Source organism: Poromitra crassiceps, assembly GCF_964638095.1.
Source record: "Poromitra crassiceps genome assembly, chromosome: 3".
Classification (NCBI taxonomy): Eukaryota; Metazoa; Chordata; class Actinopteri; order Beryciformes; family Melamphaidae; genus Poromitra; species Poromitra crassiceps.
This window is the reverse complement of record NC_139625.1, coordinates 40,578,845-40,603,519: the sequence shown is the minus strand read 5'-3', so window position 1 is coordinate 40,603,519 and position 24,675 is coordinate 40,578,845. Positions and strand designations below refer to the sequence as shown.

The following is a 24,675-nucleotide window of genomic DNA, read 5'->3' as shown; positions in this document are numbered from 1 at the left end:
TCTTCACAATACACCACCCATAAATCCAAGGGGGTCAGACAGTCACAGCCAAGGTTATGGACACAGTTAAGAGTGCTGTCAACCTAAGCTGCACGCATTGAGACACCCTTACTAAGCAGATTACATCCACAAATCTGTGTCGGGATACATTTCTGCATGTCTAGTCATGCAAAGCAGTTCAAAACTAATGGTCACGCTTCGGCGAGAGCGTGAGAACGTCTCAACAAAACATGTTTACAATAGCAGATCATGCATCCTGGCTGCACGAAACTAGACCCTAAGCCACTGTTAAAGTCATTAGTGCATTGCTGACATCTGCTGCACAAGTTAAGGTATGCAGCACATGCAGTCATATTTGCATTTTAGTTTGTATTTGCATTTGTAACATAAAAGCGCAGCCGAGTGTTTCGTCTGAGATGGTAAAAGTGGTCGATCGTTACAGAAAAGGCTCTTTGAAAATGGGGATATTAAAAGCCTGCTTCCTGTGTTTGACATTTACCTTGAGTTAAGGAACAGCATTGTGACTCACAGCTGTCAAAAGTGTAGCATGGGAGCTGGTAACCTGTGTGTGGGGTGGTGGGGGTGGCCAGATGTTGCCTTCCTGTGGGGAATAAACTCCCTATCACTCATACTGCAGGTGCTGGGAAAAGGGGGAGAGAAAGGGAGAAGAGAACTAGAGTGAGGAACAACGGCAAACAGGAAGCAGAGACCTTACAACACAATGCTGGCTGAGTTTCCTGCAGGCTAAGACAGATAAGGAGCGCTGCTTTGTTTAAAGCCATATATTCACCCCCAAGCCTTTCCCACTCACCAAAACCACACCTCACAATGCCTGCTGGCTGCTGCACAATTCTTTTTGCGCTACAGCTGGTGGGTCGTGTGGCGGAAAATGTATCCACGACTTGCCAGTGCTTCCGTTAAAGTTCAAACCTTTACTTATCCAGGGAAAACCACTGTACTGTTCGAGCAACTGCTTGTTTCAGTGCCTTGCTCAGTGGCACATCGAGTGAAATTGCTGAATGAGCGTTGAGCATTTTTCTCACCCACATTTTCTCAGCTGATCCAAAATTTTGCACAAGGCTGCTTCTCTAACTTCTAATCTACCCCATTTACACGCTTGACCAAATTTATATCGGAATGTTTATCAGAGAGGTAGTGTGAAGACTCAATTTCACTTTTTCAAGTTTTGTAAATCTGTGCGTAGGCTATGAATGAACCCAGTCACCCTGAAAAAGAACACAGTTCAGAATGGAAATTGGCACAGCTGTTGACAGTCTAACAATGCCCCCTCAACAGTGACCTTTGCCCTTTACACGGAAGAGTAATGTTGCCTTCGAGCACCTTCGGAAATATTGAAATTATGAGTTCAGCACAGCTGTACCATCCAACAAAGTTGGTAAGGACTGTCTGGGAAAATGCCACTTGATTTCTTAAATAATAATATAAATAATAAATCATAAATCATAAATCATAAATCATAAATCATAAATCATACTAAATAAACGTTCATCATGTTTATTTTGTTTCTGACCAAAGAACATGCTAAATTGTACTTTATTTATGGCTCATTATCTCAGAAGTAGGAGCTAACTTGAAAGCAGCATAAAACCAGAGTGGACTCAGACATGCAGAGCAGCGACACTGGAGCAACACCACCCTCTATAGACCAAGATGAGTATAACACTAATTTATTGCTTTAGTTCAGTAGCTACAGTAGGCTAGGGCTATGAATATAGCCTAGCCGGGCTAGGCTATATTCACTGGCCTGCTTAACATTACAGACACAGAAGCAAATTGAGCTACATGATGTTGCATAATTTGCTTCAGTTATTTTAACATGACAATAAAAACAACAACACAAAAGCCTTATAATAGTCCTATAATATTCCTGTAGGATTTAGATCTTGTCATGCTGTGTGTGTGTGTGTGTGTGTGTGTGTGTGTGTGTGTGTGTTTGTGTGTGTGTGTGTGTGTGTGTGTGTGTGTGTATGTGTGTGTGTGTGTGTGTGTGTGTGTGTGTGTGTGTGTGTGTGTGTGTGTGTGTGTGTGTGTGTGTGTGTGTGTGTGTGTGTGTGTATAAAAGCTAGATATGTGTGGCCATAGCCTACCACCGAAGGAGAAACTGCAGGTTTCCCAGAACCGATTAGTAAGGCTAACTCTAAGCCTAGCCCCTAGAGACCATGTGGGAAAAGAACTCTTCCAGAAGATGGGCTGGCTCCCCGTGGATGCTAGATATGTTCAGCTCCAACTTAACATTGTCCATAACATCTATAACAACAGAGCCCCTGATTATCTTAGCAATCACTTTCAGAGGAGTGGAGATACACACTCCCACAACACTAGAGCCAGTACTGCTGACTTACGTCTACCTGGCTTTAAAACAAACCTAGGTAAGTGCTCTTTTAAATTTATCGGGGCCAAAAATTGGAACATGTTGCCCCTCCACTTAAAGTGTACAAGCAGCCAAGGTGTTTTCAAGAAGAAGGTAAAATTGTGGCTTCTTGATCAAGTCCATGTCTAGGCTACAGCTTCTTTTGTGTATTTTGATATGTATGTTTTTTATCTCTCATTGCATAAACCTACAGTATTGAATGCTTCTGTTAATTATTTCATGTTTATATTGTTGTTGTTGTTTTTTATATCCACCTGTTTTAGACCAAGGACCACAATGGAAATAAGTCTTGACTTTATTGTGCTTTATCCTTGATGTTATTCTTTGAGATCCGTGTCTGTACTTTGTTCAGTATATTGTATTTCAATTTGTAACTGTCAAATAAAATAAAATAAAATAAAATCAAACCACACAGACATAATTCATATCACAACTGTTCAAAGTCCAAACAGGACATTTTGGGCGCTTTCACACCTAAAAGTCCAGACCAAGGTCCGAACCAAACTCATGTTTTTGTTACATTGTATACATTTGGTCCAGTTAGGTTTGCTTTCACACTGCAATTATGCAAGCGGACCAAAGGACTTTACATGACACAGACACACCTTCTTCAACATCAAATTCAAGGACTTAAGGACTTTCAAGGCCCAATTCCCCAAATTCAATGACCCAACATGGCATAGTTTGAGACAGGCATCAATGTTAAAATAATTACTGCTACAACACTGAGAATTTTATGAGAACTAGTCTAGCAAGCTTTACAGAAACTCACAGACAGCAATTAAAAGGAGAGGCTTGAATGTGTGAACACTTCCTCAACTGTGCTGTGTTAGTTGCAATTGCAGATGACAGAAATGCACCGACTGCAATGCTTGTTAGAAAATATTTTGTTTTCAGTTGTCGAGAGCTGGAGGTGGAGCGAAGGCGGCTGCCTTGTAATTCTCTATGCAGGAAAAACCCTAAATTCAAGCACTTTTAATGACCCATCTCTATTTTCAAAAACTTTTAATGCCTTGATTTTTATTTTTCAAATTCACAAACTTTCAAGGACCCGTGGACACCCTGATGACATAGCTACATGGGCTGCATCTCCCTATAGGCTACTTGACATTGATTGGTTTGTAGATTGGCATGCATCTGACGTTGGCATCTTGTGAATGGGTAATTATTATTAATATTATTATTATTATTATTGTATGAATGGGTTTTTTGCACTGACCTAAATATCGAGGTAATGTTATTTTCTTTGCCATTTGAAACAGTGTTTTGGAGGTTGACTCACACCAAGCCAAAACTACCAAATCAGTCATTTTATAACTAGCCTACAATAGGCTGCATGCCATCCAAACTCAGGCTGAAGAATGGCAGGCTGCCAGCGTTTAGTGTATACCGTTCTCACTTGCATGGAGCACATACCAAACTTCAGAAATCTGTCAGTTTAATGCTGCCTTCCTTGTCGGCAGCGATACAGGCCTAGAACAATAAACGGCTAATTATGATTTATGGATCGTTAGGAGAGACTGTTCAGGGCGGTTTTAGACCCTTCAGCCCACCCAAAAAGGTGGCAAAAAATGTGTCCGTTTTACATTTGAAATTTTGCCAGTTTGAAGCCAGATTTAGAGGAATATCTCATTTTAAGGCTGGCATCATCATGGTCTCTCTCTAATTATTGTTTAATAAGTATAAGAATGGAAATATAAGAAATATTAGAATATGAGTAGAATTACAGAACATTAATACTCATTATTGTATGTTTGGTATAATGTATATTATATAGCGCTTCACTGTTCACTGTTGCTTTTGACTGTGCTCAAAGACACTTTAAAAATACAGGATAAAACAACTTTAATAAGGAGAGAAAATATTAAAATAGATAGATAGAGAGAGAAAGAGAGAGAGAGAGAGAGAGAGAGAGAGAGAGAGAGAGAGAGCGAAAGAGAGAAAACATTATAGGTCAAAAGCAACAGTGAAAAGGTGGGTTTTGAAGGCTTTTTTGGAAAGATGACATAATGAGTATGAAAGCAAATCAGTCAGATGTGACTGGGGAGGGCATTCCAGAGGGAGGGGGCGGCTGCAGCAAGGCCCTGCAGAGGCCCCCTGTCACAGCTTTAGCAAAGAGATATACCTGTGATGCTTGTCAAAGTGGATATAAATTGTATGATCATATTCAGCCAGACCGGTCCCTTGTTATCTGAATGAAACTGGGCTCTTTGGACCCGCAAGTGGCTGCTTTACAGCCATCATGGCTGATGTGATGATAGCTTACATGTGTGCATGCAGTGAAAAATGCTATTCCTTTTTCTTTCTTTCTTTCCCTATTTTTGCACACTGTGGTTCCAACCAGTCAGAATCATAGAAAATGGGTGTGCTGCAAAACTGAGTTTGTGTGAATCCAAAAAGAGCCAAATTGCATTCATGTGTGATGAAATGGCCTTATAAGTAGCCTAACTAACCATTACAGTGTGATTTTCAAATTGCAGAGTTTTCTAGGGTGTTTTTCCCAAAGATAATTAAGTCTTCAGACCTGTGGTGTTTTGGGGAGATTTTAAAAGATGTACTTTATTGTTTTAGCAAAAGTGGTCACACAATGTTTCTTATTCTGATAGAATTGTGCTTTATGGTATATTTACAGTAGGCTACATTTATGGACAGTGAATTGAAGCATTGAAACAAATCCTCATTCCTTGTTTTTCCTTAGATGGATATACGAAAGTTTTTCAGAAGAATACAGCCAAGTTCAGGTGAGAGAGTAAGGTCAAAATGATGTTACAGTACCTGACTGACTACATCACAGCAACCCCATATTCAATTAGAATAAATGTTATAAATTGATATGGATCGATGCCTCTTATTAGATTATAAATACTCTGGTTGGTTGGTTGGTTGGTTGTTATATTTGCCTTTTGGTTGACAGCACAAAGAGGGAGAGAGGAAGATAGTGAGGGAGAGGAGGAGAGAGAGCAGGATGGAGTCGGCACAGAGAGAGCGAGAACCAGTTGAGAAGTAGTCAAGACCATAGGTAAGTACAGTGGTTAATGCTTGGCAGCTTCTGTTTTGTCCACATTCATTGCAGTACAACAATGATTTCACACAACTAAGCAGTGTATAGTGTTATGCTGTTTTTGCTTTATTATCAGATTCCTATCTATAACCTAAGTCCACTGATTGTCATTGCAAAGGGGGGGAGATGTCATAATCCTCTCAGATGAGGATAGTGAGAGAGAGGAGGAGAGAGAGCAGGATGGAGTCAGCACACGGAGAGAGAGAGAGAGAGAGAGAGAGAGAGCAAGAACCAGGTGAGAAAGTGGACAAGTAGTCAAGACCACATAGGCCTACAGCCACAGAACAGTAAAGATGATATTAATGTGATGTGTGTAGTTCTTCATAGATATTTTCATTTTGATCGCAAAGTGCACCAGATCGATCCATTTTTACTTTAAAATGTACAAAATATTCACCCGGGGGGGCATGCCCCTGGACCCCCCTAGGTGGTTTGCGGTCCACCATATTGTCATTGGGGGCTGAGCCCAAGGGCACGGGAAGGTGGGTGCGGTGGGTGCGGCAGCACCCCCTGGTGGCAAGAGATGGAATTTTCGAAATTGTTGGATTTGGCTCTAGTACTGTGTTTCTGTGCATGAGTCTGTGCTGTGTAGTAGGGCTGTTGAAACGAATTTTGATATTCGAATATTATTCGAATTTAATAATTATGAACGAAATTCGATTATTATTATTTTTTTTAAACGATTTTTTTTTTTTTTTTTTTTTTTTTAGAATACTAGAACAGTGACAAGTTCTGACAACATACTTGAAGAAAAGAGTGTTAACTGAAGTTGACTGTTGAAGCTGCTATACTGATGTAAACCTACCTGTAGCTCTTAAAATGTATGTTCATTCATTGTTAACTGAAGTTGACTGTTGAAGCTGCTATACTGAATGTAAACCTGTAGCTCTTAAGTGCAATACGTGACAGATTTTTTTTTGTTCATGGCTCATTGTTGTTTTGGCAAAGTTTACTTATTTGTTTATTGATAAGGAGCTCAAACAAAGGCTGTGTCTTTTTTTATTATCAATTATTTTATTTTAGCATTTCAGACAGCACCAATACATCACTGATGAATATTAACTAAGCTCTGGTTATCTGACCTATTTTCTAATGCAATGAATGTATGTACATTGTACAAGGAACATGTTTTCTTAAATAAACATCATTGCTGGACTATTTGTGATAAGCCTAATATTATTTTGAATATTCATCCACCATTCACTTTTCCATCTACATTTGGTAAAATGCTTAGAAAAAGTTTTACTTGGTCAAACCCAAAGATTCAGCTATATTTAGAATCAGAACATAACATAAGAGAAGACAACAATTCACTCAGACCAAAAAAAAAAAAAAAAAAAAAAATGTCACAGGCTGTGTAAACAGTGTAAAGTGGGCTCTCTGTAACTTGATCCCTGGGTCTGTCTGTCTCAGGTGTAATAATCCCACAACGATCACGGCTTAAACAAGCATCACAGGCTGTGTAAACAGTGTAAAGTGGGCTCTAAGCGTCAGGGGCAGTTGCCCCCTCAGATAAAAAAATAAAAAAAAAATTTTTTTAGGGGGACCAAATTTTAAGGGGGACAAAATGTCCCCATGTCCCCCTTGTTCCGGCGCCAGTGCCTCTTTTCCTTGGTCACCAAGGACTGGGCCTTTGGTCCGCACCGTGGTCCGGGGGAGGTTTCACATCTGTCATTTTGGTTCGGATCAAACTGGAAAGTCAAAAGTCCCGGCCAAACGAGGTAGGTGTGAAAGCGCCCACAACTCCTCTGCTTGAGCAACTGTCTCCGAGCAATGATGTAGAACTACGTTTCCCATCATGCAACACGTACTTTCACCCTACCTCATCCTGTGACTCAAAATAATCTGATCAGCTGATCCGACCCTGGCAACAAAATAACGTAGCTAGAGAAATCTGCCAGGGAGGGGGCTGATGAACAAAACAATGACATTGCTCGGAAGGATATTAATGCAATAACATTTTTTAAGGACTGTTCAAACGGATTTGTGCCAATTTACTTCCCGTGCTGCCTTTTATTGTAGAAGGACATCGGATATCCGAGCATTTGGCATCGACTGGCTGTTGTTATTGTTGATATGTGTTGACAAACGGAGGCTAGCTGCTATAGCCCGTTTGAACGCATAGGAACTGCACGGCTTGCTGGCTTGCTATTAATATTTTTTCTTTGGATTTTGTCCACTAACGTTAGTTGTAAGTATTCATGCTAGAATGTCAAATTACTTGCCGAGTTTGCGAGCGAGCTAACGTTACCGAGAATCGGTTTGCTAGCTAGCCTGTTGTTAGCGGATGATACGTCAACATTTGCACATTCATCTATTCAGGGAGAGTTCATTGTCTGGTCGTGGTACTGGCTATCTGCACTTATTTCTGTTAGGTTCAGCAACATAATTATTTGATTTGCTAACCCAAGTAATGTTGTATGTTTCATGTTTACTGGGGCAGCTGCAGCAAATCGCTATAACTACTTTGTTTGATGAACAAACTAGTGGCAAAATAGTTTGGTGAGGTATGCTCAAGGAGACGGCTGATCCCACCTCATTGCCTCACTGTGTATTTGCACTCTCATAGCAAAACCGTTCTCAGTGTTTGGAATTCATGCTGCTAAAATTTATTTGATAAGCTGTTGATAAGCTGTGTGAATTGTTGGGACTTCTTGAATTGTTAGAGGTCACAGGGAGCACTGTCACCATGCAGCTGTTTTAGTTGTTGTTCAAGTTGATTTAGCCTTTGTGTATTTGGGCATTTGGCGCATCCTGTAAAGCACAATTCTCACAGTATTTGCACATATTTTGCATTTTCATTCACTGCTATTGGAAATAGTTGGCGTTGTAGTCAAAGCTATTCCAGTTAGCATTACACTGTTCACGTTTACTTTATAAGAAACGATGAGTGGGCATGGCTCTTCTTCAGAAAAGGGAGTCAATACTAGTCTAATATGTCAAGAAAGTTATGCTTGTGGCGGCTCTGAGGAGGCTGCATTTGAATGTGACGAGTGTAAAAGCTTGCAGTGTATCCGTTGTGAGCTTGAGCTCCACAGCCAGGAACGTCTGAAGAACCATGAGCGGGTTCAGATAGGTCCTGGGCACGTCCCCTACTGTGACAACTGCAAAGGAGGTAATGGAGACAGTGGCAAACGGCAGAGAGCTGTGGTCCGCTGCCAGAACTGCAAAGTTAACTTGTGCCAAGACTGTCAGAAACGCACCCACAGTGGAGGTAACAAGAAGAAACACCAGCTCACCTCTTATCCTCCACCTCCCAAACCTGCAGAGGTCAACTCTGTCACGACATCTGTCCAAACAGCCGATGAGACCAAAGCTCAGAGAGCAAAACTACTGGAGAAGCTATCCAGTTTTCTCCTGGTCGATGAGAATGAGGAAATGCAGGTGAGTAGTGCAAAAATTGCACTTGCCACTCAATACAGAAATGTTTAGGTCTATTACTATATAAATTATATGAATGGAATCTGAGGGTCAGGGCTTTGTTTTCACTAATAAACTGTCATTCTTCCAAAGATTAAAGATGAAGCTGCCTTTGTGAAGAAACTGACTTGCGAACCGGACCGACTGCTGAAGGTGGTGTCCATCTTTGGCAACACAGGAGAGGGCAAATCCCACACCCTGAACCACACCTTCTTCATGGGCCGCGAGGTGTTCAAGACTTCTCCCGCACAAGAGTCCTGTACAGTGGGGGTGTGGGCAGCATTTGACCCTAGCCGTAAAGTGGTAGTCATCGATACGGAGGGGCTGCTGGGGAACAGTTCCAAACAGGGCCAGAGAACCCGCCTCTTGCTCAAGGTGCTCGCCATCTCCGACCTCATCATTTACCGCACCCATGCTGACCGTCTCCACGATGACCTCTTCAAATTCCTCGGGGACGCCTCGGACGCCTACCTGAAGCATTTCACCAAGGAGCTGAAGGCCACAACAGCCCGTTGCGGCCTGGATGTCCCACTGTCCACCTTAGGCCCTGCAGTGGTCATCTTCCATGAAACAGTCCACACTAAGTTGCTTGGTTCAGGTATGTGTAGTCGGAGAAATCTCAATCTCACTCAACATCTCAAGTGCCACTGTTAGTGAGTGCAGTGTCATTGGCTGTTACACATTTATTAAACAAATTACACCTTTAAGTAGAATAGGGCCCGTACACTGGTACTAGCACAGTAGATTGTTGCTGTATCACTGTGAATGTAGATCTGTGTCAGCAGGTGTGACAAAAGGCAGTGCTAAAGTAAAATGAGCGTTAACCTCCACAGATGATTACAGGTTTAGCGAGTACCAGCCTCAAGTGTTTCACCTCGCTGAATCTTTGACATGTTCCACAACAGTAGGAATAGCTGTTGGCATTCCAACTTGTGAAACACGTAAATACTAGGGCTAGTATTTACTTGTGTCAGTCAGTGTGACAAATGTCGGCTTAAAGGGATAGTTCAGTTTTTTTGATGTGGGGTTGTATGAGGTACTTGCATACAGTCAGTGTACTACATGCAGTAGAATGCAGCTGACGCGGTCCCAGTTTGGAGAAATGGAGACCGGCCGCATCACACAAGTAGAGCTGAGTGTGAAGGGGGCCATGAGCAAGAATGTAAAAAACAACCGAAAAAATACATAAAATGCATCTATACTGCTTAACTGGCATAATCCAAGTCTCCACAAGCCCTGAGATGCCAAGTTGACATGAAAAAAGATAATTCACCCCATGTTTTTAGCTGAAATCTTCAATGTAGCCAGGTGGTGCAGCAGCTCTATTTCTTGCCCGACTTGGCTACAGTGAAGATTTCAGGTAAAAACGGTGTAAATGACATATTTTCAAGTCAACTTGGTATCTCAGGGCTTGTGGAGACATGGATTACGCCAGGTGAGCAGTATGGAAGCATTTTATATATTTTCTCTGTTGTTTTTTTACGTTTTTGCTCATGGCCCCCTTCACACTCAGCAAACAGCTCTACTTGCCCAACGTGGCTGGTCTCCATTTCTCCAAACTGGGACTGCACCGGCTGCATTCTACTGCATGTACTACACTAACTGTATGCAAGTAACTCCCCACATAAAAAAATTAACTATCCCTTTAAGGTTGAACTGCTGAACTGAACATTATTGCCACTTATACTTTATATAATAAGAATGAGAATAATAAGAATGAGAAGTGTGCGTGTGAGCATAATTTCGGCCGGCCACAGCTATGCCATTTTATGTGCGATCGGGCTGAAACTTTCAGGGGGTGTAAACAGCACAGGTGTGGGTGACCTGACGGAGCCTGATTTTTTAATTAGGTGATTGCCCTAATTACCTAATGATGTGATGACATCAGTGATGTCATCCTTCCTGGCTGAGGCTATAAGTTCAGTGATGATGTCATCAGTGATGACATCACAGTGGGCGAGCTGCAGGGCAGCCTAGTTTTTAAAGTTTGAGATTTCTGTGTGCTGTATCTGATTTTGACATCATGCATGCCATAGATGTACTAATAAGCCCAAGCTAGAGGAATGTCTATATTACGATGTCTTGTCCTCCTCCATCTATCTCTTGTTTTAGATAAGGCATCCGAGTCAGTAGATCGGTTGCTATTGGAGCGCTTCAGGAAGCTGGGCCGTTTCCCAGAGGCCTTCAGCTCTGTCCAGTACCGGGGCACACAGACCCTCAACCCCCCTACTGACTTTCGCGGCCTGCAGAACAATCTGGAGCAGCTCCTGGATAACAATGCCACCCGCTCCCCTCGCACTCCTGTGGTCATCTTCAAAGCTCTGCAGGTATGGCTGTTTTTAGAGCAGAAATCTTCTGGCTTCTAACCTGTTTCAGGCTGGCTGGATGTTGTTGTAAAGCCAACACTGCGGCTGACTAAGGCCATGTTCACATTACAGGCAAATCCGATTTGGTAAAGTCATTATTCATCATTATCTTGATTGGTTTCCCAAATCTGATTTCGGAGTGTGTCCGCACTGCCACAAATCTGATTTTCAAGTCGGATCTGTGTGTCCAGACCTAAACAGCCTATCTGCATGGGTTGCTATGGTAATGACATGGGCGTCAGTAAATACGTACGTTGGTGACGTGGTTTTCCTGTGCAGAAGCATTTGATGACGAGTTGCGAGTGACTTTCAAATCAGATTTGGTGGATCTGCGCGTCCACACTGAAGACACATCAGTCAAAAGCACATTTGAAGCAGATTGGAAACTACCTCCATATGTGGTTTGGGACAAGTGACACAAATCAGACTTGGAGCGTCCAGACTCATAAAACCAATCTGGATAAAGTCATTAATAGGTCATTAAAGTTCACAAATCAGATTTGGCCTCCTAGTCTGAACATGGCCTAAGAGAGTCTTTCAACTGAACTGATACACCATTAAAACGGTTTCCTGGATTCACATAAAGGTGATCTTGTATGAATTTGTAGCATTCAAAGTTTTAAGTATATAAGCCAGGTCTATGCTATGCAAAATTAACTTCTTCTGTTTGTACTTGGATTTCTTTGCATAGATAACAATTTCCATTTGCTTTTGTGAATGGTTGTGCTCTTGATGCAGTCTGACTCTATCTCATGTTGGTCCTTGCTTTTCCTCCAGGCTCTGAGTGAGCGCTTCAATGGGGAGATTGCAGATGAGCTTGTAGCCCACGGCTGCTTCTTCCCAGATGAGTACTTCACTTGCTCAATCCTCTGCCTCAGTTGTGGGTCAGTACTTTCTAGCTTTGTCCACCCCCCACATTTCTCCTTTGGCATCTCTTAGTTAGATTGTTTAACATTGTGTCTTGCTGCTCTCATCCCAGATCTGGCTGCAAGAACAGCATGAACCACTTAGGAGAAGGAGTGTGCCATGAGGCCAAGCATCGTTGCCGTTATTCTGCTCAGTATGATAATCGCCTTTACACCTGTAAGGTAAGCATGTGGCTCACCTCTTTACACCTGTAAGGTAAGCATGTGGCTCACCTCTTTACACCTGTAAGGTAAGCATGTGGCTCACCTCTTTACACCTGTAAGGTAAGCATGTGGCTCGCCTCTTTAGCCTGGATTTGCTTAAACTAGGCCTTTTCGCTTAGATAGGATCAAGCTTTCGTTCTTTACCATTGACACTCTTATCACCCTTGCTCCATGACTGGTGAGCTTAAAGTTGAAATCATTGTATGTCCTGGTCTGCCACTCTAGGCTTGCTATGAAGGGGGGAAGGAAGTCATAGTTGTTCCTAAGACTTCAGCTTCCTCAGACTCTCCATGGATGGGCCTTGCAAAATACGCCTGGTCTGGGTGAGTAGCTGGGGAATGACTAAAAGGTTGTGTGTAACGGGGCAGGTGTTACGCTTATGTTACCTTTGCTTGCCCTAATTTCAGTACTGGTAATATAACTGGTATATATATAATATATACTAATAAATAATGTACTAATAATATAACTCATTTCCCACTAAACGTAGATGTCCCACAGTGAATTATATATGCTAATAAATGTAATTATTATTTGTAGAGTCTTGAGTTGTACATTACATTCCTCTATGTGCAGGTATGTGATTGAATGTCCCGGCTGTGGAGTGATCTATCGGAGCCGTCAATACTGGTATGGGAACCAGGACCCTGTGGATACAGTTGTCCGCACTGAGATCCAGCATATTTGGCCAGGGGTAAGATAAACCATCCTCTCAAATAAATGATCCAAACCTAGACTTTATTTGATTCATTATCCTTAATGGTGCCCACATAGAATCACGCATGGGCAATGAGTGGTGTACTTGTGTAGTAACGAGTGGTGTACTTGTGTAGTAACGAGTGGTGTACTTGTGTAGTAACGAGTGGTGTACTTATGTAGTAACGAGTGGTGTACTTGTGTAGTAACGAGTGGTGTACTTGTGTAGTAACGAGTGGTGTACTTATGTAGTCAATTCATTCTCTGCCCTTTGCAGTCGGATGGCTTTTTGAAGGACAATAGCAATGCAGCGCAGCGTCTTTTGGATGGAGTCAACCTAGTGGCCCAGTCTGTGTCAGAGCTCAGTGTCAAGCCTGCCAAGGCCGTCACCTCCTGGCTGACAGATCAGATCGCCCCAGCCTACTGGAAACCCAACTCCCTCATCTTGGTGAGTGACACACACAGCCTCCCCCCCCCCCTCCCCACCAACTGCCAAGTCAACACTTTCCTGTCCAGAGACATGTTTACAGTCTGTCCCTGGTGTTCAGAGCCTGTTACACAACCTATGTTTGCAGGTCATTAGATAAGGCTCGGACAGGCTCAAATTGTGTCCTCTTCCTTCCAGGCCTTGGACAATAACTACGGTACTTCCCTTGTTGTTGTTTTTCTCTTGCACAAGGCATGTCATAAGTGTCACACAGTCTTCCAGGACAATGACACCAAACATCACTGCCGTGCCTGCGGGGAGGGCTTCTGCGATAGCTGCTCTTCCAAAGCCATGCCCGTCCCTGAGAGAGGCTGGGGTCTTGCCCCTGTTAGAGTCTGTGACGTCTGCTTCGAGCAGAGAGCTTCACACACAGGTACACACGCACTGTCCAGTGTCCCCTCAAACCCACCTTCCTCTGTTGTGTTAGATGTCCTCTCTATGTCCTCTCTGTTTATTATGAAGCCATTTAATGTCTGCTTGAGCTATGGCTTGAGCAAGGTTTTTTTTCTCCTTTGTGCAGAGCTGCTTGAGGCGGAGCTTGAGGAAGAAGAAGGTGGGACCTTAGCCAGGAAGGTTGGAGAGGCGGTGACCAACACCCTAGGGGCGGTGGTTACTGCTATTGACATCCCACTTGGTGAGTGTTGCCCAAAACAAGACAGAGAATTATTATGTAATAGGAATCAATGACCCAGTAAACACGAGAGTATGGGTACATTGCCCTCTGGTGGCAGAGAGGGATTGTGCTTGTTTACAGTAAGAAACAATCCATACTATTTTGAATACCAGGGGGATCTTATTTCTAGTTTGAACTCTCAAATATGTTATGCAGGAGTCTAGCCAACAAGACTTCCCTTATAGGGAATGTGGGATGGCCTGGTGCCCCAGTGGTAAGAGAGCCGGTCTTCATAAGTCCCAGGTTCCTGCAAGAGCCAGTGTGCTGTGTACATCAGCAGTGATGTGTCCTGTTGAAGTGTGCTTGAGCAAGACACAAATCTCAATCTAACCTGCTCACTCATTATAAGTCATATACATGGGAATTGTCTTGCATGGAGGGAATTGATCTGTCATGATGATGCTCAATCATACTTACTTCAGTCTGGAGTGGTTATGACCAAATGCTCAGTAAATAGTAGCTTGAATTCAGATAGAGGCAGTTGATTTCCACCTAGCTCAATGGATGCTATTGTTTGTTTTTATTTGCAATAGTAGATGAGTGATATCAGTGAGGTCTGATTCAAGAAGCAGGTGTTGAAATACAGAATTTGCATTTGCGTATAATTTGCTCTTCTTGCTAATAAAAATGAAAATACTTCCAAACTGTCTGTAACAATGTCTAGGATATGGTTTTGTCCAGTATCTCTGCAGAGACTAACACTTTTATAGGAGCCTAGAGAGTGATGGCAATTTACTTTTATGCATATTGTATTATTTATATATACATTGCATTATTGTGTAGTGTGTAACTATAGGTGTACACAAAGCATTTTGAATACTCTAACTCTTCTTATGCTGCTTGGCTGGTGCCTCATTGTCCCCTGCCAAGCACTCCTTGTTTGCTCATGATCAATTAAAGAAATAAGTTGTAGAATTAGGTGAAAGTGTCATTCAGAAAATAGGCTTGCGATTTAGGTTACTGGTATTTATATCTAAAGCTGGTTCATGTACACAGGACCATATGTCATTGGGGCTATCAGGTGGGCTCCTCCCACAACAGATGTTATGCTACCCTATATCCACACTTAGGCATACACCTAGTTCACACCCTACACCCAATAAGTTCTAACATGGCTAATAGTTTCAAGAGAAGGCTACAGGGACAGCTGGCCCTGCTGACTTTCAACACCTAAGAAGCCCAATATATAAAACTTGATAGGCTTATCCACATGGAAAATTAAATGAGACTGTCTGCACCTCTTGGAGAGATGGTATATTTCAAGAAGATGGAATGTGACATTCTGCAAAACCAATCAAACGTGCACCACAAGTCATAGGCTTTTTCCCTTCAGCCCACTGTTTGTGGCCTGTCTATATATTTGAAAAAATAGCTTTTTAATGTATGATCATTATATGATTGATTTTTACATCTACTTAAAAAAAAAAAAACATTGCAGCCATATCTATTACCAATAAATGTGGCCCACATATACAGTATTGGTAATGGATATTGCTGGAATGTTTTGTTTTTTTCCACAACCTGATATCCTGTTGAACACTTCTGCAGAACAACACCACCAGTCCCCCAAAATACCCCTAGAACAAGTTCTGCTCCAATCACAACAAAATCAACCTCCAAATCCATGATTTAGCTACATGCTAAGTAGCGTCCCAGACTCAAGTCTAGTTTAGGCCAAGGCAGATAGATATAGGCTGACCAATAACAATTCAATGTATTATTAGCAGCCGTGATAGTGCGTGGCTTTGTTTTCACCTTGTGTGTCTACGTGTTGTTTAAATGTATGTCTGTGGAGAGATTTTGTCAACGCGATAGCATCACATTCACAACTGTGCAGGATGCGGTCCTGAAACTTCACAGGTGTGTGTAGTTGAGATCACAATGAAGGCTATGTTCAATGCTGGGTGTGATTTGGAGCAAGGGAGCCAGAAGTAGGGGGGTAGGCGGCTGTGATCCCATCGCAAGGTGGTCTTTAGTTTTACTTTGTCATTTTGGCCTTACACAATTATGCAGTGAATCGAAAAACCTTTTCTTGGGGTTACAAAAGTAAGAAAAGAAGAGCATGGCTAATACAATAAAGTACAGCTATGCAGTGGTGTTTGGGGATCAAAATGTTGTGTCTTAACAGAAGTAGTTTAAGTCAGTGGTTCTCAATCATAAGTAATACAATGACTATTTTTGGTCATGGGTTTTATACACTTTCTGTAATAAAACATCTAAAAGCATCAATCTTATTATCATAATTGGACCGAGGGACAAAATCCTATCAAAAGTCTGTGGTCTAATTTTTGTCAGTTTAGGGATCCTTCATGTGAAAAGATTTGAGAACCACTGGTTTAAGTGACTGATGCAAGTAATTAAAGTATTTCAAGTAGTATAAGTGAGTGCAAAGAGTGTTACAACACAAACATTTCAAATAAACTAGAGAAGATCTTGCGATGGGATCACACCAGCCGAATCTGCCTTCATTTTGATGTAAACTCCAGACCTGTAAAATTTTGTGATTGCATCTTGCATAGTTTTGACACTATTGTGGGGACAAGATTTGTCCACAGTCATAAATTATTAAAACACTTGGCAAAGAACTCAAAACCAGTGGCAGTTCCCACTACAATAGGTGTCTCCAGGACCACATTTTGCCATGATGACACACACACACACACACACACACACACACACACACACACACACACACACACACTACCTTGAAAACAAGTGGAATTATCTAAGATGACTAAATGGCTTGTGATGATGCGGTTGCTGGTGCTGCTTTGCACCTTTTAAAAATTAAAGATTAAACCGGACGGACAAACCCCGTCTTAATTGTTACAAACACTGCGGCATGCACACATGTGCACGGCGACCAGTACACACACGCATGCTTTGGAGGTGCCATGAAAATGTCCCCCCGCGTTTGACCCATCCTGGCTCGTCCTCCATGGTTCAGGCCAGGAACGGTGGGCAGCTGCAGTGAAGCGCCCGGGGACCAACTTCTTCCAACCGCCGCTGGTCAGACGACGATCTTCTGCATGTTTTTAGTTGGCGGTTATATACAGTATGGAGGAACCCCAGACCGTCCTCTCACACTGCATGTCATAAATGTAAATGACTTACCTTACCTTACGGCTATCAGCAATAAGTGCTTGTGTGCATGTGTGTGTTTTCCATAGGCCTGGTGAAGGATGCTGCCCGTCCTGCCTACTGGGTGCCTGACCAGGAAATCCTGTCTTGCCACAACTGCCAGCGTGAGTTCACTGCCAAGCTGTCCAAGCACCACTGCCGCGCCTGCGGGCAGGGCGTGTGTGACGACTGCTCCTCGGAGCGCCGCGCGGTCCCCTCGCGGGGCTGGGATCACCCTGTGCGCGTCTGCACGAGCTGCAACCAGAAAACCGGAGAGCTTTAACAGGGACGGCCTTCCTTCCTCAGAGCACCAGAGAGAACCACTCGCTCACTCAGCCCCATGATCCGCTACTGCTATACCTCCGTTACTCCTCTGGTTCTGTCCCGTATCTGTGGCGAGGAAGTTTTTAGCAACTGTAGGACGTTTAGCAGATTTTGGATTTGAGAGTTCCTGTGGCCTTGTAGAACAGCCGGAACATGTGTGTTACTTGACTTGAGTGTGAAAACTGTATTTCCACTCAGATTATTGACAGAGTGAATATTTTGATCCTCACTGATACAAATCACTACTTTTATGTTGAATAAGGCTGTTAAAATATTTTTCTACTATGGGGGAAAACAGTAAAAAAAAAAGTATCATTTAAAAATATTAGATAGTTGAGAACCCTGTGGGGTTGGTCTGATTTTAAATAATTCATATTATTGAGCATTGTTTCTCTGATGTCGTATGTGTAATAGTAAGGGGATATTTTTATCCATGCAGTTACAACCGCAGGTTCCATTGCATGCTCTATTCTTGCAACCCTTTTTAGTTTTTGCACTAAGCCCTTTTCAGCTGTAATAAGCTGTTGCTTACATGGCGAAAAACTAGATATCCAACTAATCAATTAGTCAGCAATCTGCGAACCCAGAGTCTATTTTAATTTGAAAAATAGACTGTGGGACAGCCCTACCTTTTTTCCCAGCTTCCTGTACAGAGCGCCTCCTGCCACCATCACTTCCTTTTCCGCGTCCGCTTCTAATAACGTTAACGCAAAAACACACTGCATAGAAGACGTCAACTCGTCTCACAATAACAGTGGAAAATTACTGGAGGTGTAGTTGTTGTGACTAGTAGTATCGCCAAAGTCGCGGCGTAAATTGCTATTCAGACTGTAAACAGTGGAGCATGTCACTTCCTTTTCCGTGTCCGTGCTCCACTGTTTACAGTCTGAATAGCAATTTGCACCGCGACTTTGGTGATGCTAGCTACTAGTCACAACTACACCTCCAGTTGCCCATTTTTCAAATTAAAATAGACTCTGGGTTTCCAGATTCATTAGTCAGCTGAAAATTGATTTGAAATCTTGGTCTAGATTTGTGGATATCTGGTGTGCCAAAAATCATTCAGGTTACCGTGTCTGTGCTATAACTTTTATATTTTACCATGCGATTGTGGTTGTATGAAGACATAGAACTATGTTAGAAGAGTGTACATTTGAAATGTGGGGAAATTATTTATGTATTGAAGATTAAAAAAAATACTTGGTAGCACTCTGGCATGCATGACATTCTGAGAGATCCATGGCCTTTTTTGTTCAGGGGATGGTCTCTGAAAACCATTATTAAACCTCCATCTCTTATATCAGATGGCATTTTTGTAGTATATTATCTTATGTTTTACGTTTTATCTGTCCCCCATTATCTTCCTCACATCTTGATTTTCAATGATTTCCCAATATTGACAGTTGCTATCTGCTTGACGGTATGTATATATTTTTGCAAAGCTGAAGAATATACAAATTATTCTCCAAACCAGTTTTACGTATCGCATTCATGCCTCCAGGTCTCTAGCACCGGCTGATGAGATAAGAAATTGTCACTAAGCTGAACACAGTTGTGTGTTGTTTCAACCCTCCATTACAGTTTGTTTTTGAATTGTTTTTCATCCATTATTGAAAGCTGTATTTTGTGAGATGTTAATTAGTTATTGTATGACTACTGTATGTAGTGATGGTAAGTGAGCCATCCCTTACCATGTTTTATTTTTTATTTTAACCAGTCATTCATATTCAACATCAAGTAGCCTAAAGCGTAAACAAATGCCCAACTTAAATGTTGATATTGAGCCGTATTTAGCAATTGAAAGCTTTAACTAACTTTTTGACAATATCTCTTGTGTCATAAATAGTTTTATTCGTTGAATAATCAGACATTACATCTGAATATATTACAAAGCACATGGAGATGCCTTTTCAATTATCCTTGTTTTTGTTTAGATATTGATTTGAAAAAGTGGGGGAAAAGACTTGGTTGATTGTACGCCTTCTGGATAAAGTTGTTTTCCCTTCGCTCACAACTCGGAACTTGGTTGTAATGTCTGGGAAGATGTATCTGCCTAGTCTCCAAATAGGTTTCAATGTCTGAACGTTGCATCACACAAGCCCTCCTCTGAGATGCTAATATTGCACAGGATAGGATAGGAAATAGACCATGGCAGATGTCTTATGCTGAAGCTCATTCCCCTGCGGGTTGTGCTGTCTGTTGTTTCAAATATCCTCTGTGGAGTTTGAGAGAGAAACTTGTGACTGAGTCGTCCAGCATGCTTGATGGGGTAGTCTCACCTAGACTAAAGATCATGCAGGAATTATTGTTACATTTAACTGTTGACAATTCACTTCTAGCAATGATGTCTGGATACTTGCTAAACTGGTGGAAGAACTGCATAAGATTAAAGTCATATCAGCACTTGTCTGTCTTTTTTTAATCTCTGGTGTGTGTGTGTCTGTCTGTCTGTGCGCGCGTATGTGCGTGCGCGCGTCCGCCTATGGGAGGAAGCGAGTGTGTGCAGTACGTAGGTAGGCTACATGGCTACACACCGCAGCGTCATATAAAAGTAGGGGAACTGATTTACTTTGTGCTTGATCACGATAAATCATTTATAATTATTGTAATAAATAATGAAATGGGGCCTACATGTCTTGATATTCTGTGCCGTCTGAGCTGCTGCATGGTGTCAGCATTCTAGAGAAGGGATTAGTCTGGATATCAATGCAGTCGCAGACTACAGTATGGGTCTCTTTAAAAGTCTTGGCATTCAGTTGTGTACAATAATACAAGGGAAAACCCTTTAAAATAATTTTGACAGTTTACCCCACAGGCCACGCCTTGTTCACGTATGCGGCACATGTATTGGTCCACGATTTCAACCCGAGCCCTGATTGGTCACTTTTTCGTAGGTTTCCCTCAGAACTGCAAGACGCCGATATTGCATTACATTGTAGCAAAATGGCGGCTGTCATTCAGAATCCACTAAAAGCGTAAGTAATTTGGCACATTAAAGAATTTTTGAACAATTACTTTGTTGCCAACTCGTAGATTAAAGCGTGCTGTTCGTGCATGTTAACACGAGTCATGTGCATATGGAGGAATAAGCTGTCTGAATGCATTTTGTGTATGCTTGCATGGCAAAGTAGCCTCGTATAGTTCTTTTATTTAACAAGATTTTACATTTAGTCTCAAACATGTGCTTCAGGCAGCGTGACATTTTGAATGCACTGGCAGAGCGTTTCCTCCGTATGGTGTTGTATTCAACAGACCAGACTGTCGTTCTCAGGCTATACATTTATTTGAAAAGTGTCGACAACGTGCCTTGCGTTGTACCGAAATATTAAACTGCAATTTCCGTCGTGCTTGGCCAGGCATATAGGAATAACATTTGGCATTCCGAAAGTCGTGTTGTAGTTGGTGTGAATTGTCGACATGTCAACTTTGGCTCCTCCGAGCGCAGACGTGGTCAGGACCCGGTGCAAGCAAGGGAGGAGGCATTTTGTATTTGCATGCCTGCTCCGAAAGCGAAAAAGTGACAGCAGATTGAGCTCCGTGTTGAAAATAGACTGTCACTCTGCGCTCAGATAAACTGTTCGATTATCATTTTCATCCTCTTTCAAAGCAATGCTGCACCTATTTTTCTATTTCTCCTTTGTTCTTCTGTATTGTTTCACCAATTGCATTGGTACACAACGTTATACCAAGTTCGAATAGAGATAATTTGCCTGCTGTTTTTGTTTTTAATTTAAAATAATAATGATCGTGTCTTGAAACGAGGTTCAACTGGACATGGCAGTAGTATACAGCCTATATTACTGTGTTATTATCATGCATGGTGTTTGGGACTGTGCAGCGTAGGCTTGAGGTAAGCAGACAAGCAGGCTGTGCCTTTAAGTGGAGTGCTGGAGATTAGCTTGGTCCAGGATCCTGGGCCCATCTGTCAAGAGAGATGCTCCAACAGAGAGGAAGTGTTGGGCACAAGCAGCAGATCCATCTGCTCCTCCACAGAGGTACCCTGGCACCTCCACGGACTGGAGTAGGACAATGAGTCAGTGGACCACACAACACCTCACCCACACTGTTGCCATTGTTAGTATGACATTGTTACTACTACACACATTAAATTATGCAGAGTAGTGTAAGGATTTGGGGTATTAGCGCAGCACTGCTATCTGATTGCCAGATATGGAAAAAAAGGCAAACAGTGAACATTTAAATTATGTCTGGTGAGGATAATTTTTTGCACTGGACCAGTTTGGGGGAACACTAGCCACGGACTAGCCGACTAGTAAACATTCTAATAATTATCAGGGCATGTGGGTTAGTAAAATTATATGAAATTACGAAGGACAGGAGGGTAGACTAGTAGTTAGAGACAGGCACAGGCCCATAATGGTGGACTCATGTTCAACAGCTTCAGAAGCCGTGTGTCCTTGAGCAAAATATTAAACACTCTATGTATGTTGCTCAGGATAAGACTGTTGGCTAATTGCATACTTTTTTAAATCTTTATTTATACAGGGGAAGCTGACTGAGCAACACCCTGATTCACATTCACACATTATTCCCACTTGGAAACTGTGCAGTACAGCTACAGTCTTCTGCTATTGATGACTGAGCAGCTCCACTGGGAGCAATTGATGTTAAAATGTTAAGTGTAAATATTCAATAAAATAGTGATATAGCTCTTTCAATCCTCTCATCACATGCTTGTGTTTTTAATTGGAGCTTGTAAAGTGCATTTCATTATTATCTTGTTGGTCTATTTACCTTTCTTCTGTCCCAGCAAGATGTTGTGTTGTGTGTGTGCTGTCAAGTTGCTGTTTCATCTCGGAGACGTCTTAGCATTCTGATGTGGAATGTCTCCTTGCTATAAGCTGAGCTTAATGAACTGTTTCAATCTGCTATAATTAGCCTCTGTCTCGGGTTTCTGACTTCATTTCACACGTTTGTCAGATTATAATTAGTCACACTTGACACTAATTGGATGTTGCTCCTATGGACCAGTTTGACCTTTTTTGTATGAAGATGATTCACTTCAGGGAAATGAACTGCTGCTTTGACTTTGTAGTAGAGATGTGGTGGATGAAGTGGCAGACAGTGTGTGTATGCCTGTGTGAGCTCTGTCTCTTTCTCTTGTATAAGCTTGGGAGGACAATAAGCTCTAGAAGCTGCTGATAAAATGGAGTCTGGAATATTTAATTAATAAAGTACCTCATAAAGCCCCTCATTAAAAATGCAGTCGCAGCTGGAGTTTTGTATGGGCTGTATCACATCTTAAGCCTCAGCTCTCCTAACATGGCACCAGCCAGATCCTTAAGGCCTTGGCATTCGCCAGCTACCTTGTCATTGCTGTTGAGTAGACTTTGAGTGAGTCATGCGTGCCTGCTGTGCTGTGTGTTGACGCTGCGGTGAGGAGGTGTATGGTCTGGTTTTGCTCATGCCCTCGCCCAGGCTGTGTGGTTGTGATTGGTGTGATCAGGAGGTTGTTGTCAGGATGCAGTCATCTGTAGCCCCCTCCTCCTCTTCCTCCTCCTCCCTTGTTATGTGGCAGCTCTAGCTTCCTGTGAAGAGGCAGTGTGCACCTGCAAATGTACAAGACTTTGTGAACAGAGCAGAGGAGGGTGAAGATGTGTTCTGCAGACTAGATGTATTCGTCTGTATTCTTCATACTTTTTTATTCCGTTCAACCCTCTTGAGCTTGAGTCTTTGCAATATTGTGTTGCTGTTTTCTGGGAGGAGACGAGGACACAGTGGATTTGTGTCATTCCTCCAGATCACTTTGCTTCTGTACTCTCCTGGGAAAAAGATGCTTTGTCGTCAAAATATGCAAAATGCGTGTTGACACACGCTCACATTACGGACGTGACCATGTGACACAGCAAACCGTTGACAGGAACACACTGATAGTGGAGGCCCCGCTGGCCACAAGATTTGCTTTTGTAGTTTTGTTCCTCCGCCTCATACAAGCAGTCCCCCCACCCCACTCTTCTTAACTGTAAGACCCGTCAGTAGCACATGCCTCTGAGGTTTTTAGCTTTTAAACGCACACTCAGTGTTTCCAGTTCACTCTACGTTCACACTGTTGTCTCACCTTTAGGCAGAACTAGACTCCAACCACTTGAGAGTCTCGACAAACCTCCGGACAATCAGACAGAAACCAGACAAGGGGAAAGAGTCAGGAGTGCTGCTGTGCTGAGATGGGGTGGTACGTGGTGTGCGTGTGCGAGCGGCGTGACCCCCCACCCCCGCCTGTGTGGTTGGACATGTGGGACTCGTCACTCATTACAAGTGTCAGAAAGATCTCTCACCTAGGCCACTGCACCTGCTGCTCAGGCAGCGATGGAGAGCGAGAGCATGCCTCTGCACTGACACACTTTCACACCACTTGTTTGTTCCCCCCCCTCAGCACTTGTTTGTTCCCCCCCTCAGCACTTGTTTGTTCCCCCCCCCCTCAGCACTTGTTTGTCTCCCCCCCCTCAGCACTTGTTTGTTCCCCCCCCTCAACACTTGTTTGTTCCCCCTCAGCACTTGTTTGTTCCCCCCCCTCAGCACTTGTTTGTTCCCCCTCAGCACTTGTTTGTTCCCCCCCTCAACACTTGTTTGTCCCCCCCCTCAGCACTTGTTTGTCCCCCCCCCCCCTCAGCACTTGTTTGTCCCCCCCCCTCAGCACTTGTTTGTTCCCCCCCCCTCAGCACTTGTTTGTTCCCCCCCTCAGCACTTGTTTGTTCCCCCCCCCTCAGCACTTGTTTGTCCCCCCCCCTCAGCACTTGTTTGTTCTCCCCCCTCAGCACTTGTTTATTCCCCCCCTCAGCACTTGTTTGTTCCCCCCCTCAGCACTTGTTTGTTCCCCCCCTCAGCACTTGTTTGTCCCCCCCCCTCAGCACTTGTTTGTTCCCCCCCTCAGCACTTGTTTGTTCCCCCCCCTCAGCACTTGTTTGTTCTCCCCCCTCAGCACTTGTTTGTTCCCCCCCTCAGCACTTGTTTGTTCCCCCCCCTCAGCACTTGTTTGTTCCCCCCC

At 42.9% G+C, this 24,675-nt stretch overlaps 2 protein-coding genes across 4 annotated transcripts in view; both read left to right on the top strand.

The window, feature by feature from the left end:
- Nucleotides 1-7,346: 7,346 nt before the first annotated feature.
- Nucleotides 7,347-20,036, top strand: LOC310772707 (zinc finger FYVE domain-containing protein 1-like). Its single transcript, XM_083632582.1, has 11 exons — nt 7,347-8,837; nt 8,967-9,471; nt 10,986-11,200; nt 12,017-12,123; nt 12,219-12,327; nt 12,595-12,692; nt 12,946-13,063; nt 13,343-13,513; nt 13,745-13,925; nt 14,073-14,186; nt 17,396-20,036. The coding sequence occupies exons 1-11, from the start codon at nt 8,340-8,342 to the stop codon at nt 17,626-17,628; spliced, it is 2,349 nt and encodes a 782-aa protein (XP_083488708.1). The 5' UTR covers nt 7,347-8,339; the 3' UTR covers nt 17,629-20,036.
- Nucleotides 20,037-20,612: 576 nt separating this feature from the next.
- LOC310772700 (zinc finger protein DPF3-like) overlaps nt 20,613-24,675 on the top strand; it is a gene marked incomplete at its 5' end in the record, with an annotated part of 29,511 nt that continues 25,448 nt past the window's right edge. For 2 of the 3 annotated variants that reach the window (XR_014552512.1, XM_083632574.1), the window contains one exon: nt 20,613-20,644. Coding sequence is in view for 1 of the 3 variants with exons in the window: in XM_083632574.1 (XP_083488700.1) it covers nt 20,613-20,644 (32 nt within the window). Of the gene's footprint in view, nt 20,645-23,244; nt 23,305-24,675 lie in introns of those variants that run through there. The other variant, XR_014552513.1, reaches the window with a different exon arrangement.